The sequence below is a fragment of the Girardinichthys multiradiatus genome, chromosome 13, assembly GCF_021462225.1.
Source record: "Girardinichthys multiradiatus isolate DD_20200921_A chromosome 13, DD_fGirMul_XY1, whole genome shotgun sequence".
NCBI classification, from domain to species: domain Eukaryota; kingdom Metazoa; phylum Chordata; class Actinopteri; order Cyprinodontiformes; family Goodeidae; genus Girardinichthys; species Girardinichthys multiradiatus.
This window is the reverse complement of record NC_061806.1, coordinates 37,056,840-37,074,962: the sequence shown is the minus strand read 5'-3', so window position 1 is coordinate 37,074,962 and position 18,123 is coordinate 37,056,840. Positions and strand designations below refer to the sequence as shown.

Here is an 18,123-nt window from a genome sequence, read left to right as displayed (position 1 = left end):
GTTAAGACAGTCTAAGGTTGGACGGGAGTAATGCCCACAGGAGATGTCATTACACCTTATTCATGAAAACTCAAAACAGATCGATAAAACGACTCCACACAGAGTATCTGTTGAGGTTTGTTTGCCATGGGTGTCAAATATCACACACACAAATCTTAAATATTTACCACAAACACTGATGAGGGTTTTCTCTGGTTGCTTGCAGCATGAATTACAAGAGTATTTATTTATTAAGTTGTCAATTAATGCTTTTTCTGCCCGTGCCGAACCAGAAAACCAGAATGAAATGAATTTTCTTTCAGCCTGTCCTTTCAGGGGCCCCTTAGCAGTTTTCTTAGAAAAGCCTCGCCTGTCTGACCCATGACCCTTATTACCCAATTGTTAGCATCTTTATGGGACTTCTTCACACCTTCCTGCTCCTTCTATGATTATCACAGTTTAGACAGGTAAACTTCTCAGGGCTGCAGGTCCTGATCAGGATTTTTATTTGTCCCTAATTGCTTTGTGGGTAATTTAAGATTTAGTTTCAACCTGGTATCACTTCACTCACACACCAATGGCAGACCCTGACTCAAACAAAACGGAGGTTTTTGAGTCGCCTAGTCAAAGTCCAGACTTAAATCTGATTGAGATTCTGTGGCATGACCTTAAACAGGCTGTTTAAAGTGTCACCTGGGTCTCCATACAGTCATTCCCTTGTCCTTGCTCTTTAATTTCAAGCAGACGCTCCATGATGTGAAGGTTTTCCATCATCCGTCGCCATCGCTACTCATCAGCAAACCTGAAAAACCATGAAAAAAAACAGCATAATTTTATTGTTGTGGCTGAGGATTAAAATGACCTCAGTTAAAATCTAAATTTATTATAGAAAGTCTGAGCAATGAAGAAACATAAACACACAGGCAAATAACATTTTTTCATATTAAATCCAAACTTATAGATCTTTCCAATGAGTTTTTCTGAAAATGCAAATTTAACTCTCAAAAATAGTTCACGGCAATCTGTGCTAGATAATACATGTAAGGAAGAAATCTGGCTTTCCTGTTGTCTTAACGTAACCTTTTCACAGCAATGTTTCCATTTTTATCTGCTCTGTTATAAGATTATGATATAAATAATAAAATATTAATATAATAAAAGCTAGTCTTTGGTGGAACCATTGATTTCAAGTCCTTTATATCTGGAGTATTTGGTTCAGTCGTTGGTGTATAAATGGCTTCATTTTATTCTCATGGTTCCAACACAGTCTGGAAAACCCTAAAATTTAAGTATTTTCCAGGTTTGCATATAGAATGTTATAAAAATAGTTTTTTTTTTTTCCATACTTCTCTCTGTCTGTCCATCAATCCAGTGGTTTGTGAAATTGTAGTTTTTAAACCATGGCCTCAGTAGCTATAGAAATGTTAAATTAATTTTGAACTTTTGTAATATTTAAAAACGGGTCCAAAAATGTTTGAGAGCTCGACTACTTTGAGTCTGGAAATGTATGAAATTTGGTCGTTAGAAATGTGTAGGAAGCCTGTATTCTGTTCCCTCTGGGAAACTGTAAACATGTAGGTTGTTCACATTGCCTGTTAATTTTATATTTGTTGACTCTTCATGACTGCCTCGGGTTACTGAGACACCCTGATGGTCAAAGATATGTAACTAACAACCAAAAACAAATGTCAAATTACTGCTGTTTTAAACAGAAGTGAATTTTTATTGATGTCTTAGTGATGAAAGTAATTCAAATCGGTCCTTCCGATTCTTTACAAACGTATTTAAATTGTGCAAAACAAACATTCCTTTTAAATATTTAACATCCTGATCAAACTGGACTTTACTGCTACTTGTGATTTTTTTTTAATGTGCAATAGAGTAAATGTTTGGTATGAGCTGATGCATTGGGACAAATGAAAAGTACAAGGAACACCCTCTGTGTGTTATTTAACACCAACAAAGGCCAATAGTGTCACAAAACAATTATTAAAAAAAACAATTGACTTGGCATGTTTACATCCCATGTCAAGAGTTGCTCTCTCAGTAGGAATGTGCCGAGACCTGTTGGGCCTGCAGTTAAATCGAAAGGCCATCAACAGATTGGCAGTCAAACATATTTATGCTTAAGCATTCGTGTGAAGATCTAACAGCACTTACTCACAAATAAGAGAAGGACTTTGCCAGATAAATATGAAACGTTTTGCAACATGTTGTAAAGGTAGAAGAGAAGCTGATGGCGTTATATCCCATCGTGATGCTGCGTGCCAAGGAGATCATGGAGACATGACTGAACAGTCTGTTTATATAGACGCAGTGCAGGCCTCAGTGAACACACAAAGTATTTGTCTCTGCTGATAGTTCGTTACATCCAGTTTTGATTTGTTGAGCAGCTATGTAAGTTCCTGATGTAATGAAGTGGATAATTCTGAGTATTTAACAGCATATGTTGTCATTTCATAATCTGAACAAGCAACTTTCAGTCGCATTCTACCATATAACAGCAGTCCTGAAGCATCTTCTCTCTTAGCGTGAGAACAAACAGAGAAAGACCTATCATTTTCCATGGTAGGGTGTGATTAAAACAGCTTAGCTGGATTCTGATCTGTTTACTGTCAACTCGGCCGTGCGTTTACATGGCCGCAGTAGAGAGTAGATTAAACATAAGGCCTTTTCTGTGTGGCACAAACGTTCTTTAATGACATGTTAGCGCTGCTAACATGTCAAGGAAATTACAGTTAATATTACAAATATGTTTAAGTCACTCAGAAATAAAAAAATATTATTTAATGCACTCCTGTGTATATAAAGAGAGGCCTGCGGAGACAGACATGGGACATTTGGTTGATTTCCACCAGGTTTTAAGTAACAAAATAACATCTTGTACCCAATATTTGAGCCACAGTTTGTTTTATTCACATCTTCTTGGTTAATTATTTAAATATTAGATGTACATTGTAAGCTACAACAACATTTATAGAAATAAAACACAATTAATGGTTATCAGATAAATTGTTGAGGTCAAAATGATCAACAGCCCTATGACAATGTTATGGTTTTAAAAGTATTTCCCAAGGCTTTGTAGCACAGCTTTGACAAACAACCTAGATTTATTTTCATTTTTACATTATTTTATTAAAAATTAAGTTATTCTACATAAACCAAAAACAAAAACTATTTTCCCCAATGATGTTATTAGACGTTTGTTTTTTTTCCCCGGGGAATTACCTCTTCGGGGTGATAAAGACACCTTGAACTTGAGCAGCCTGCAGTTGTTTGTTGTGGTTTTCAACAAGTCCCTGCCATGTCTCCTGGGGAATCTCAGCCCATTCTTCTTTGGATTTAATGACCTTCTTGCATGGACCTTCATCTTTAGTTCACCCCACTGATTTTCACGGGGATTGAGGTCAGGGATTTAGTAGGTTCTTCAACAATGCTCACCTCGGTCTTCTGGAGGTCTTCTCACTCCAGTTCTTCACAAGCAGCAACGTTTATTGTTGTTATGTCATGTTGGAAGACAAAGTGACAAGTTAGACTGTTTCGCTGATGATGATTTTAGATTTGTTTCAAAATCTTCACACATCCTTCTTTCTTCATGATTTCTTCCACCTTGAGAAGATTCAGAGGTCCAGAGGCACTAAATCACCATGTTTCTCTGTGGGTTATTCACCTCTCTTCTTTCTCCAAACATATGTAGTGTCTATATTGCCAAAGAGCTTTAGTTTAGTCATCTGACCTAACGAAAATGCATCTAGTATGCATCTATCGCCAGACTGTCCACATTTCATTCCAGATTGAAGGTTTCCCTATTGCATAAGTGGAGATTTCCTTGTCTGAAACCTTGCAGTCCATTACTGAGCAGAGGTAAAGTATTGAAAATGGGCACCTAAAGTCTTTGGTACAAGTAGGTAGAGTCATTCTTTTAATGAATCACTGAGTGTCATCTCTTTGGTTCCTGGCTCCAGCGAAATCATTAAAAGGTTTTCAAACCCCGGAAATGTAATGATGGAAAAGTTTGGTGAATTATAGTTTAAAATTATCCTTTTTTTTTTTTTGATACCAGTAACTGGTAAATACCGAACTTGAACAACTATATTTTATAGTTTCGTCAAAGCAGTCCATGTCAAGTTGGTTTTATTAGTTTGATATTTAACTTGCGATAAACTGCGGAAGTTAATTTTTCGACATACCTGCTGGGAGCCAGCTGGTATCAACAGGGGTCCTTGTACCACAGGTTGACCACTGTGCTTTTAACTACTTGCTTTTTTCAGCTGCAGTTGAGACTAAAATTATTCATACTCCAGTGAGTAGGTTTAGAGTAATGTTTTAATTTTACCCACATGTTTTTTTTCTGACTGGAAATAATTTTTACATTTTTGAGTGACCCAACCAGAGTCCTGGCTTGAATCTGATAATCTGTGGAGGGAGTTCAAGATTAGGGTGATGGCAATGAGGCATTCCAACCTCAGACTGGGAGCTGATCACCAAAGATAATCTGTTTATATTATATTTTGAGAGATGCCTGTCTCGTTTTCCTATCTGAAAACGTGGTAGAATGAAAAATTTTAAAAACTAAATCCACCAGTTGTGTACAGCTTGACTGTATGTTTGGCCTTTTTTTAAATTTGACTCCCAATTCCATAAAATATTATGCTCTCTTTTAGCTGAATTAATATAATTTAGATGTCTTTTTTGTTGATGTAGAGACTATACATTGCATATTTTATGACGATGTTATATATTTATGATGATGATAGGTGGAAATTCTGATGGATTGAAAATAGAAACGTTTTTTCCCCAGAATAATGCACAAAATGCCACCAAAAAGTCTGAAAAACACTTAAGATTTTGTCATCATAAATGAGCATAGGAATCACAGAAACACAGACAAACCTGAAGATATTTGGTGGGTTCAGCCTTTGACTTTTGTTTGCACAGTTTTGTTTATTTTGCTCACAGTCACCAAGCTGTTAACTGTTATATAAAGACACTTCATTAATCTGCCTTATGTAACCAGCATAACACATTCCTCAGAGTGCTGCTACCATTGTCACCATGTGGCAGATGAATGAGGGCCTTGCCATTTTAAGTGTTATTCCCCTGAGTATTTTAGGAATTACAGGAGATTTGCACACATAATGATTTAGTAACTTATTTACTTTGACCGATCTGGGCAGCATCACTAAAATAAAACTTTGCTTTACTTTTAATCATTATTTATGCAGGCCTATTATTAAAATGTTCCAGGGTTCATTTAAACATCACCAAACAGTTTTGGTCCTGGGCTCTTTATGATCCAGTTGGTGGGAATGTTTCTCCCTGCTCTTTTTATTGTGCATGTGTCATCAGAGTCCTGCAAGGGAGGCTAACTCCAGCAGGATGAGCCCGCGTGGACTGGTTATTGTAGCTCCGCGACTGGAGAACAACCTGCAGGGGAAGGGTTGGGCTGCTGGCGGTGCCTCACCCAGCCTTGTAAGGCAAGACAACCGTGACTTCCCACATGCTTAGTCACAAAGACAGACGGCCTGGAGTCTCAGACTGCTTCGTCCGTGAGGTAGATATGATTGCTGTTCTTTGTGATATAAAGTATTTCCTGGTGGTGATTTTTAGGTCTTTGGAGTGTGAGATGAAAGATCTTGTTTCATTTATAGATTTCAGTGTTTGGGTGAAGAATTCGCTTTTCTTGATTTGTCTTGAATTTCATGGATGAATCCAGGCTGAGCTGTTTTCAAAATGATTAGCTCACAAATACAGATTTCAAATATTTTTTGTGACGTGACACATTTACTTGTTGTGTTTGGCAGCATTTAGCGATATAAAGTTGTTTCAAGCACTTTGACTTCTCCACCCATTTGCAACATGTGTAGTCATGTTGCTCAGTAATAAAACCTGTGTTTGAGAGGGATGGACTTTACACACGTCTGTGAACTCTGGTGATGCTGCTGTCTGTTGCTGCAAATTATTGGTCTTCTGCATAGATTGATGCCTTTGTGTGGATGATTCGTTTATAAAGTGTTGATCTGCTAAGTGAGATCATCTCCTGAGCGGTGTAGCCTTAAAGCTGGGAATGGATGTTCCTGTCCTTACCTTACTCTTTGTAAAGCAAAACAAAGGTAAAAGAATTCCTATTTTTCCCAAAAATATAGCTAAATCCTCATCTTGTTCAGTATCACATCTTCCTGTGTTTTGGCTGTATTGTTACACCCCAAATTCAAGCACATTTATATTCAATTGCATTTTGTTTTTTCTGTAATTACTTTTGAAGGGAATTTTTAAGCAACTTTTTACTGAATCTCCTTTTTGCAGAGAGTGAAACTATCATTTCAGTCTTTAATTCTTTGAATTGTCACTAAAGACGAAGGAACAGGGCGCATTAGGCTGAAACCCCACTGGTCACAGCTGCCTACAGTAGCACAAAGAACAGGGAAATGTGTTCGTATTTTATCCGAAGTTCTGTAGAGGAATGGTTGTCTTCTGGATTTTACTTGGCAATTACAGATTTTACTGGACGGATTTACAGACTGCAATGAGAGGCTTCAGCTAATTGAAGCTGCATGAATGTTTTATTTACATTCCAGGTTAAAATAAGCAGATTTGCTGAACTATAGTAATGATTAAAAAAGATGGCTGGGACAGAAATTTTAATGCGAAAAATATTTCCTGAGACACTTAAATTCATTTCTGTATTATCAATGGAGAATGTCGAGAAAAGAAGCTTTCAGATGTTAACAGAAGATTTTTAGGATCCAAATAGTAATAGGGTTTCTGCAGAGCATATTTGTAAATGCAAATCAGCTAATTGAGTAAATGGGTCTTATTTACATGTGCATTAGATGTTTTAAATTCTGAATGGTATTCCTAATAGCAGAAATCACTATCTGGGAGTGGAAAAACAAGTTGGAATCTTTAAAGAAGCTGAAGCACTGATCCATCCTTCTGCTTCTTTGTCTGGAATGCTGAAAGCAGGACAGCAGAGCTGGAGAACAAGCAGGGCTCATTACTGCTCAGCTGAAAGGTTAACCCGATGTGGCGCAGTATATTTTAAATATATCACTGAATGAAGTTTTACAGGGAAATCTTGCACTGAGTTCCATATATACATTAAATACTGTTTATTGAATAAAAAATATTTAAAAAATCATGACGTTCCCTGTTAGCCTTCATGCTTAGCAATTTGGGCAAGATTGTTCTCTACGTTATCATTTTTATACTTTTTCATCTTTTATTTTTTACTGATCTATGAATACTGATCTAACTACCCAGATTACCAGATACATGTTTTGAATTGCTGCACCAAACTGTTGCAAAGTTCTTTTGTTAGTTTTAGATTCATTTAAGTAATTTAAATGTTGTTCTGAAGCTAAAGGGAAGATCAGTCATTCTTTATGAAAAATACTTGAGCCAGTGGGGCTGCTGTTATCAGCTAAGCTGTTTTCTGTAAATGTAATTAACTCAAAGGTTCGAATCTGACTTGAGAAACGATTTTGTGCAAACATGCAACATCATGCAGGAGGTGGCCTGAGTGTATCTGAGGTTTGCTCTGCTTTTACAAGCTGAGAGAACCGCAGAACTGGAAATGAAACCTTCCCTGAGCTGCATGGGCAAGCCCAAAAGATGAAAGCAGATGTAGATTTGTACTTTAATGCACATAACAGATACCTGGAACACATTCAGCTTATTTGAGATCTGAGTCTGCACTTGCCCATGAAGCAATAAAGATGCGTGTTATGACCAGGGGAAGTATTGAGCTGTAGCCATATTTAAGGTACTTTTATGAGTATTCTGCTGTTATGTTATGCAAAGAGAGCTGCAGGTCATTAGATATGGTGCCCCTCAAAAGTATTAATACCCATTGAACTCATATTTTGTTACATTACAACCTCAAACTTATATGTATTGAGTTTTTATGTGATATACCAACACAATGTACACCAGAATTGTGAAGTAAAGGGAAAGTGGTACTTGGTTCTTTTAACATATACAAATCTGAAAAGTGTGGCATGTGTTCAGCCCCTTTGAGCTAACACTATCTGGGACCACCTTGTGGGTACGTCTCATCCAGCTTTGCACATTTTGAGACAAATAATTTTGGCCATTCTTCTCTGCAAAAATAGCTCAGTTAGATTAGACAGAAAACATCTGCGAACATTAACCTGTTTTCAAGTACAAAGATTTGAAACAGACTCAGGTTTGAGCTTTGACTGGGCCATTGTAGCACATGAATGTTCATTGATCTAAAGTATTTCATATTTTGCAGCCTCTAACTAGTTTTCTTCCAGAATTATCCTGGATTTACCTCCATCCACTTTCCCATGAACTTCAACCAGCTTCTCTGTCCCTGCTAAATACAACATTCCCACAGCATGAGGTTGCCACCACCATATTTCACCATGGCGATGCTGTGTTCAGGTTGATATGCAGTGTTTTCTTTCACACAGATCATTTTGCATGTAAGCCAAACTGTAAGATTTTGGATTCATCTAAAGAGAGGACCTATTTCCATGTTTGATGTGTTCCCTACATGGCTGATGGAAAACAGGATTTTTTGTCTTTGACATATTTGTTTTGGTCAGTCACATAAAATCCCAATAAAATACAGTTTGTGGTTGTCACGTGACAAAATGTGGAAAGGTTTAAAGGGGTGTAGATACTCTTGCAAGGCGCTGGAGTTGTTTAAAAAGAAACTGGGCACCCTGGTACAGATCCACGTGTGAATTTATTTTAATGTTTGCAACATTTGTTTTGTCATTGTATGCAAGGTTCTCTGCACAGGAGGGAATGCCTGTAGATATTGCTGTCATTGTGGTGTGACTATCCTTGAGTATCTAATTAAGGATTGTTCTGATTGTTCTTTAGTATCAGCATTCACATTTATGTGACAATGTTGATGCTCTGCTTTTTTCTCATAGTGTGGTTCCTTTGTTGTTTTGTATTTTGTCTTGTAGTTTTCAGCCTCTGTCTGCACCTTACTGTAGGCATGTATGCACTAAGCATTAAAACATCCCCGTGATTAAATTATTTCTGTGAAAAATTAGAGACATGGCTAATTACCTGTTATGTTTTGGTAATGAAACGTGTTCATCACTTGTGACAAGCACCCTTCACTGCACACCAGGCAGCAAGTTAATGTGCACTTTGGAGCAGATTACTCTGTTTTGCACTCTAATCACCTCTCAGGGTGTGCCTGTCCCCAGATCATCTGTGTCTCTAGAAGTCCTCGAGGCCTTTCAGTTGGCGCTTCTTTAGATCAGAAGTAATTCTTGCCCCACCTGTCAGCATATCTTAGATAATGGCTTTCAGGAAACACAATTGTACATAAATACCCTGCGTTCAAGCCCCAAGCCATTTCGTTTTTTGCGTCAGCAGCCTGTTCACTGCTTTGCATTAAGTGTTTTCACATTTTAATCGTTGTTCTTTTAAGCCGTGCAGCTCTGCTTGTGTCAATGTGATTTACAGAATTTGGTGGGTCTCCTGGTAAGGCTGTGTAAGCGGCCTTACAATCCACCTGTTGTTTATTGCAGTAGTGTAATCTCAAACCAAAAATAAACTACATGTATTAAATGGGGAGAAAATACCATGTGAAGACATAGTTGTTTTTAAGAGGTATTGTAGTGTTTGTGACGTCATCCACTCAAACAAGCGTTTTCGTTGCTTTTGGAAGAGAAAACGGCAACAAAGATCCTCCAACTTACTTAACAGTGATCGCAATGTTTTTTCCTCATCATCCTAGAACTAGTTGACATGTAGGTGGTGTCTTTTCTTTGTGGCATTACCTTGTGGATGGTATTGGGATTTGGTGGCCCCAAGATGCCACTGTTTACTGCAGTTCTTTAACTAAACTGAGAGAAGACGTCTTTTTCTTCTTCCTTACAATCCTAATTGACAGGATAAACTTTATTCCTCATATAGGCTTGTTTGTGTCACCTTCAGATTTTTTAAAAGTTTCTAAATATTGCTCTGACTGTAGACAAGTTGGGTGCGTGTCTATGTCCCCGTAACAATTTCCTTGATTCAAGATAGTCGATATACATCTGCCTTAGATGAACTGTATGTCCTCTTCTCTTTCCTGATTTGAAGAATGACTAGGACAAACAGGGCCTGCGTCTCATTGTGTCTGTGTATTCTAGCATTTGTTGCAGTGCCCATTTTGCCAACATATGCCATGTTGTGAGGACCCACGGGTCCTTATAGGGCCCAAAGCCTGCTGTTTTGGGGTTTGGGTTTAGGTTTAAGACTTAGGTGTGAACTGAGTTTAGGTTAGGTTTAGGGTAGGGTATGTCCTGGTAATACAGGGGTCGGACAATGAAACTGAAACACCTGGAAAATTTGATCACTTATTTGTTTTAGAAATTATGTATTAATAAAAATCTAAAGTTTACATTTTGACCTCTGAAATTCAACTGCCATATTTTAAAGCTAATTATGGTTAGCTTGCAGCTCATTAAACAATCTCGGTTGTAGATAAATGTTTTTACTGGAAAATCTGCTAGTTGTTTCAGAATAATTTCAAAAATAATCAAAAGGCCTCACTTTTTGTGCAATAGAAACAAGGACATTCAATAAATTGGGTTCAGAAAAGACTCGTTTTTCAAATTAAAAGCACGTTTTGAAAATAGGCAGGTTTTCAAACATACATTTTCATTAAGCTCAAATTTCTGTATTAGAAATGTTTTTTTCATTAGTCTAATATTCCAATGTTAAACATTGTGTTTTCATTCACTGTAAATGAAAAATCATCATCATTAACAGAAATAAAGGCTTGAAGACATACAGGGGTTGGACAATGAAAGTGAAACACCTGGTTTTAGACCACAATAATTTATTAGTATGGTGTAGGGCCTCCTTTTGCGGAATGACATATACAAGTCCTGCACAGTGGTCAGAGGGATTTTAAGCCATTCTTCTTGCAGGATAGTGACCAGGTCACTACGTGATACTGGTGGAGGAAAACGTTTCCTGACTCGCTCCTCCAAAACACCCCAAAGTAGCTCAATAATATTTAGATCTGGTGACTGTGCAGGCCATGGGAGATGTTCAACTTCACTTTCATGTTCATCAAACCAATCTTTCACCAGTCTTGCTGTGTGTATTGGTGCATTGTCATCCTGATACACGGCACCGCCTTCAGGATACAATGTTTGAACCATTGGATGCACATGGTCCTCAAGAATGGTTCGGTAGTCCTTGGCAGTGACGCGCCCATCTAGCACAAGTATTGGGCCACGAGAATGCCATGATATGGCAGCCCAAACCATCACTGATCCACCCCCATGCTTCACTCTGGGCATGCAACAGTCTGGGTGGTACGCTTCTTTGGGGCTTCTCCACACTGTAACTCTCCCAGATGTGGGGAAAACAGTAAAGATGGACTCATCAGAGAACAATACATGTTTCACATTGTCCACAGCCCAAGATTTGCGCTCCTTGCACCATTGAAACTGACGTTTGGCATTGGCATGAGTGACCAAAGGTTTGGCTATAGCAGCCCGGCCGTGTATATTGACCCTGTGGAGCTCCTGACGGACAGTTCTGGTGGAAACAGGAGAGTTGAGGTGCACATATAATTCTGCCGTGATTTGGGCAGTCGTGGTTTTGTTTTTTGGATACAATCCGGGTTAGCACCCGAACATCCCTTTCAGACAGCTTCCTCTTGCGTCCACAGTTAATCCTGTGGGATGTGGTTCGTCCTTCTTGGTGGTATGATGACGTTACCCTGGATACCGTGGCTCTTGATACATCACAAAGACTTGCTGTCTTGGTCACAGATGCGCCAGCAAGACGCGCACCAACAATTTGTCCTCTTTTGAACTCTGGTATGTCACCTATAATGTTGTGTGCATTTCAATATTTTGAACAAAACTGTGCTCTTACCCTGCTAATTGAACCTTCACACTCTGCTCTTACTGGTGCAATGTGCAATCAATGAAGACTGGCTACCAGGCTGGTCCAATTTAGCCATGAAACCTCCCACGCTAAAATGACAGGTGTTTCAGTTTCATTGTCAAAGCCCTGTAGTTAGTCAAAGTGTGTGTGTGTGTGTGTGTGTGTGTGTGTGTGTGTGTGCGTGTGTGTGTGTGTGTGTGTGTGTGTGTGTGTGTGTGTGTGTGTGTGCACGCATGTGTGTGTGAGAGAGAAACAATAAGTAATGGATTTGCAACAGAGGATCCAATATATTTGAAGGGAGCTGTATCCGAACAGAATCTAAACCACTAACCTGTTACCAAGAGGATTTTAGGCTTTTTTTTCTTTTTACTTTTTCTTGGTAAATTTTGTGTATTTATTGTTACGAGATGACATAACGCAAATAACCTTCCCGACAGCACCTCTTTGGTATTAGTAGAAAGTACAATACAGTTTGTGGTTATTCTCAGGAAAGGAGTGGTTAAATATTTGGTTTTTTTTGTGGTGTTATTAGTTTTAAAAAATCTGTCTGGCGTGGCGGTGGTGCAGGGGTAAAGCGCATGACCCATGTATGGAGGCTACAGTTCTCGAAGCAGCTGGCACAGGTTACAGTCCCTACCCGTTGACCTTTGCTTCATGTCTTTCCTCTCTTTCTCCACCCCATTTTCTGTCAGTTAATGTAAAAAATGAAGGCAACTAGTGTCACCAAAATAAAAACTCTGTAACAGTCTGTGTAAAATGGTTAAGCTCTTATAGAGCTTATGCTCCATGTAGATGCCCTCTACGGTTAGTGGTGCAGCAAAGCCAAGTGTTTTGTGCCAGAGCCACTCAGGTGTGACTTGCGCATTAACTTGTTACAGAGAAGATTCAGTTAGTGACCTTGTTTAGCGTGTTTCTGCAACAGTGTGTGGCACATTATATCTGCAGTTTACATTGTTGCATTATACAGCTGTGGACAGTAAATACCAGAAGGGTGACGGTGCAAAACCTGCCAGTAAGGATTCATGTCTTCTGCTTGCATAATCAAAGCCACATGCATGACAGTCTGTTTCATATCTTCTTAGATTTATGTAACATTTCTGACCCTCACAACATGCAACAGCCAGCCTGTAAAAATTTTACAGGAAAAAAGAAATATGAATTGGAACATTTTATACAGATTTTTTTTAAACTTGTTTAAAATCACAGATTATACCCAAGGAACATCAGGTTTCTAACCAATTAACAGTTTATCTCTTTAACCAACTTCTAACTAGAATAATCACTGTTTTTGTACATTACTTTTACAGATATTCCAGTTCAGTTAACACCACTAACAAACAGCAAAGCAACAAAGATTAGGGCTCATATAATGAGAATATTTATTTAACCCTGTTTTCCCAGTAACGGTAAATATTTGGTAAAAGCCTTAAAATAAATGCATCTTCATGGTGTAATATAATCTAACACCTTTATATTTAGACAAACGTTTAATTTGAGTTTACTTTTAAAAATATTTCATAGAGAAATGTCTTTTTTTCTTCTGAAAACACACCTGGTGACACAATTATTTACACCTGGAATGATTCCTATAAAACAAACACAAATGAAGCATTTATCTGACAAATGCTTTAAGGTGATCAGATTGTCTCTGAAACTTTAAATATGGGGTATAAATATGACCATTATAGCCAATGTTCATGTTGATAGTCGTAAATCAAAAATCCGCAAATGAATGCAAGAAAATAGCCTAATCTTGCTGATATCCACATTCAGACCAATGATTACAAAATTCAAACCCCTGGAACTAAGAAAAAGAGGCTGAACTCAGTGCAGGGATTAAATTGCCAAAGAACAGGAGCAAAAGTCCAAACATCTCATGATCCATCAGTTTGAGTTTTTTATTTGGAGTCCTTTGAGGCTGTGATTTTGGTTTTGTCACTCATAGGCTTTCATACAGGGTTCACTGATTGGTTCTCAGAATCTAGTTCTGTTCTTTGTTTACTGATTTAAGTTTTACTTCAGTGTTATTCCTTAGCTTTTGGCTTAGTTACATCCTGTTGTGTCCTGTGTAGAGCACTGTGTGTTCATTTGTTTAATTTTTTTTTATTTTTCCTGCACGGCATTTTGTTAGTCTCACCTGGATCTCATGTCATTAATCACCTCCACAGCAGTATAGTTCAGTCAGTTTTCTTCATTCCTTGTTAGTTCCTTCCTTAAGCAGCTGTGTCAATTTGCATGTCCTCTGTTGTTCACGGCTGTGTTGCTGTTTTTGTTGTCAGATGCTCTCTAGTTTCTCATTTCTGGTTTGACCCTGGGGTCTCAAACTCCAGCCCCTGAGGACTAATGTCCTGCAGCTTTTAGGTGCATCTCTGCTCAAAGACTTCTGAATCAAATATTTGGGTAATAAGGATGCTGTAAGACTTGACTGCAGCTGAGGAGGTTATTCGGCCATTTGCTTCAGGTGTTGGACCAGTTACATGTATAATAGTTGCAGGACACTGGCTTTTGAGGACTGGAGTTTGAGACCTCTGGTTTAACAGTTTATTGAAGTATCAGAGTACGTTAGGAAACTTACCTGCACATGGACCTTCACTTTATTTGATGTGTATTAAACTGTCAAAAGACAAATGATTCGATTTACCTTTAAAGTTAAATAAATAAAAACTCAAATGCCACCTAAGAAGTCATGCTTTCCACACTTGAATAGGAGTTCCTGTCAGAGATTATGTGTTAAAGGAAGCATTTGTTTGCTTTCAGAGGGGACTGAAGGGTCAGTTGTGTTTAAAAGATTTTAAATTACATAATTTTCTAGGTAAGATGAGTTATTGTCTAATCTATTCACTTCATGCCAAAAACAGTTTACATTTTCTTTTATACTCCCATTATGTATCTGTTATAGCCTCAATGAAAGAAGCACTTATGTACACATTTAAAGCTGCTTTCATGACTTCCTGCCACATTGTTCAGCATTCAGAGGCTCCTGGGTTCCTTCTGGTGCAAGATAATGGCCGGTCTCATGTGTGTATGAGTATGCAGGCAGTTGCTGAGGGATGAAGGAATTGATGGAACATCTCTGGGACATCACGTTTAGGTCCATCTGACACCATGTTGTTAAAGTCTTCCTGAAATGTTTTTGAGAAGTGCAGTTATTGGAGTCACACAACCACATTGTCTCTACTCTAGATGAGTAGAACATTGAAACTTACTTTAAACTAAACTGTCAGTTTTCAAAGTCGTCAGGTGGCTTGGTGGTGGCAGCATCATGCAGATTTTTTTTTTTTTTTCAGCAGGAGAGGGACGCTAGTCAGTAGTTATAAACCAAAGGACCAAATAGCAACGCAACTAACTCCTAGTCTCTTCTTTAACCCAACAATAAGGATCACAGTTTTTATTTTTTACCAATCTTTGGGAAAAACTACACAAGCTTCTATTGCAAAAGGAATAACCCAGCTGTTGTACACAAGAAATTCTGGCTAAGTGGAAGAAAATTTAAATAATGACAGTTTAAAACTTTTACACATAAGTGAAGAGTTTTCTTTTTTGTTAAAGGAGCTGATGTTTTTATCCAAACGGGCTTTTCCTTAAGATCTTTGTTAAATATTATTGTATTTGTTTTATGTTTCATTTAATTGTTTTTTTGTGTTTTTAATCACGTTTTAATTTAGTGTTTCTGTTCTCTTTGCGAAGCACTTTGTGACCTTTATGTGTGAAAGGAGCTAGATGAATATAATTTACTCACAGTCCACATCCAAAGGATCGGGTAGACTCAACACGCAGACTGTTCACAAAAGGTGCTACTGTTAGTCTTTAACCATTCACAATAAACGCTTCAAATGCAGCGTTGCATGACACAAACATTGTGATTATTTCTCGTTGTTGCCACGGAGACAAAGCCGAGTGGAGAGTGACTAAGCTGGGAGTTTAGAGCGTTTTGTATTTTTAGCCCCGGCTCCTCTGGACTGGTTAGATTTTCTCCAGCGAGCAGAGCTGGCCAGAATCAGCAGACCTGACCACAAAGAGTGGAAAAGTCTCCTCATTGTGGGTTGCCAAGATTTCCAGTGTGATTGTAAGGCATCCACAGAGGAACTTCAATGATGGGGGGACGTTTTAGGACTGAAAATCCGCCCCCTTTCTCTCTGCTCCGTCTTCCACTTTCATTTTGAGCTACTTTTCTTTTACTTCATAGATCTTTCCTTCAGTCCCCCAACGCTCCACTTAGTCATTAAATTCCTCTTATCGTCTCATCTTTCATTTCAGGAGCTTCGCAGGCCACTCAGACTTCCCTTAAAGGCTCCTGATCAGGCAGGATACAACTCGGAGAGGCACAGCAGCAAGGTACAAACATTTCCTAGATCAATTACTGAGACAAGAGGCGGAGATCAGACATCTAATTTACCTCCTTTTTTTCCACCACGGAGTTTAGGAGAGCAGCATAGCCGTTGTACTGCCACAGAAACCCAGTGAGCAGAAGCAAAGCGCTGAGCTCTTCACTCCCACAGAAGAAAAGGTGGAAGTTATAAAGGTACCTGTACTGGTTCAGCTGAATTAAAGTTGGTGCCGCTGTACTTCTCCTTTGGGTTTTTCTCACTATTCTGTTTAATGTTTTAAGGTCTACCTTAAAGCTCGGCACGAGACGACGCAAAGTGTCAGGATGCTGACAGATGAAGTGCCACAGATTCAGGAGGTCAGAGCTGAGCTGTTCTCCCAGCAACTTTATTTATAATGACCTTAACATTTATTGACTTGTGCAGAACACTAGTGAAAGCCGTTGTTGTGTCTGTGCAGAGTGAACATTTTTTAAACCATTATGTGTTTTGGTTTGTAGGTGCGGTACTGCCTGAAGAGTCTGAGAGTGCAGATGGCTGCCAGACAAAACAGTAACTTGTACCAGGTAGATTCCGGCTTCTTCCTATGCTTAAAAAATGTCGTACTGAATTAGCCAACAGCTTATCTTTTGCACAGTTCATTTAAAATACAATGGCAGCATTAATATGTTCAGTGTGTCTTTTAAGTCTTTAATGTTTTCTATCTATGCATCTGTGTCTGACCAGTTGTTTAAATGCTTAATTTGGGGGGAAACCAGAAGAAATACTCATGTTAAGCAAGAAGATTTAATTAAAATTTAAAAAAAATCAAGATTCTGCAAACAATATTAACAAACTATAAAGGCACATTAGGGCAATTGTTAAATTTAACCCTAAGTTTATGACTTGGTTATATCAGTAAATGTTTAAGTTTTACTAAATTCTGGTGAATTTAAGACCTGAATCCTGGTAAACCTTCTTGCAAATTTATGACTTTAAAAATGTGAGAATAAAGGTTTATTTGCAGACCTTTTTACATTACTATTGGAATTTGAGATTTTTCTTAAAATTACCTGAGCTTTTAATCATTTTATAAGTTATTTAACAATTCAGGCTGTAAAAAAACGTCTTGAAAATATGAGTAAACCATAAGACATTTCAATTTTCCAAACCATCTTGATTTCATAATCGCAGTAAGATTGCTAATACTGATTTGTTTTTTGTTTTTTGCTATTAAATTTATTACCTATAAGATTTATAATACCAGAGAAAATCATCTTTCATTCCATTAGATTCATATGAAGAATTATGAAAAATTTTAATCTGAAAGACTCCAACACTGAAGTGTACCCAAGTTTTTCTACATATATACATTATATTTATAGGGAAATGTCAAAATTTTCCTCAGTTTTACTTCAGTTTGAGTTATTTATTTTGTTTTATCTTAATCACCATCCTGACTATTAAACATAGAGAAGATAAGTGAACCACCGGACATCTGAATTATTCAAACTATCATCACCTTGTCCATTTTTTTTACATCTCCAAGAAGACTTTCATTTGAAAGAAAATTGCTTCAGTAAATTGAAAATAGTGAAAAAATAAGACAAGTCATGCTAGAGAAGTCAAATAATCATGGGAGCAAAGAGGGTTAAAAAAAGAAAAAGAAATCTCCAGAGAGAATTGCTTTTTATTTGCATCTGGACCCATTTACAGCAGAATTCTGTTGGTATATGTGCAGAATGTGGTTTGGCTTCATCTTTCTGACGTAAGACTTTACAGATGCTCAAGATATCTGTGCTATGCACATCTTGTTCCTTATTAGACATGTGAAAATTCCCTGTTTCCTTATTTTAAGCAAACGAAGCCAAGTGATTTGTAATCCGTCCGCCTTCATGATCTTAAGTCCAGAGAAGAAAGAAGCAGCAGTGACTCTAGAGCAGTTTTTGCATTGCAC

At 37.9% G+C, this 18,123-nt stretch overlaps 1 protein-coding gene across 3 annotated transcripts in view; it reads left to right on the top strand.

The window, feature by feature from the left end:
- Positions 1-18,123, top strand: part of tuft1b (tuftelin 1b) — a 30,413-nt gene that overhangs the window by 3,339 nt on the left and 8,951 nt on the right. For 2 of the 3 annotated variants that reach the window (XM_047384458.1, XM_047384459.1), the window contains exons 2-5: positions 16,120-16,197; positions 16,286-16,384; positions 16,472-16,546; positions 16,688-16,753. In XM_047384458.1, coding sequence (XP_047240414.1) covers positions 16,120-16,197; positions 16,286-16,384; positions 16,472-16,546; positions 16,688-16,753 — 318 coding nt within the window. Of the gene's footprint in view, positions 1-5,396; positions 5,534-16,119; positions 16,198-16,285; positions 16,385-16,471; positions 16,547-16,687; positions 16,754-18,123 lie in introns of those variants that run through there. The other variant, XM_047384460.1, reaches the window with a different exon arrangement.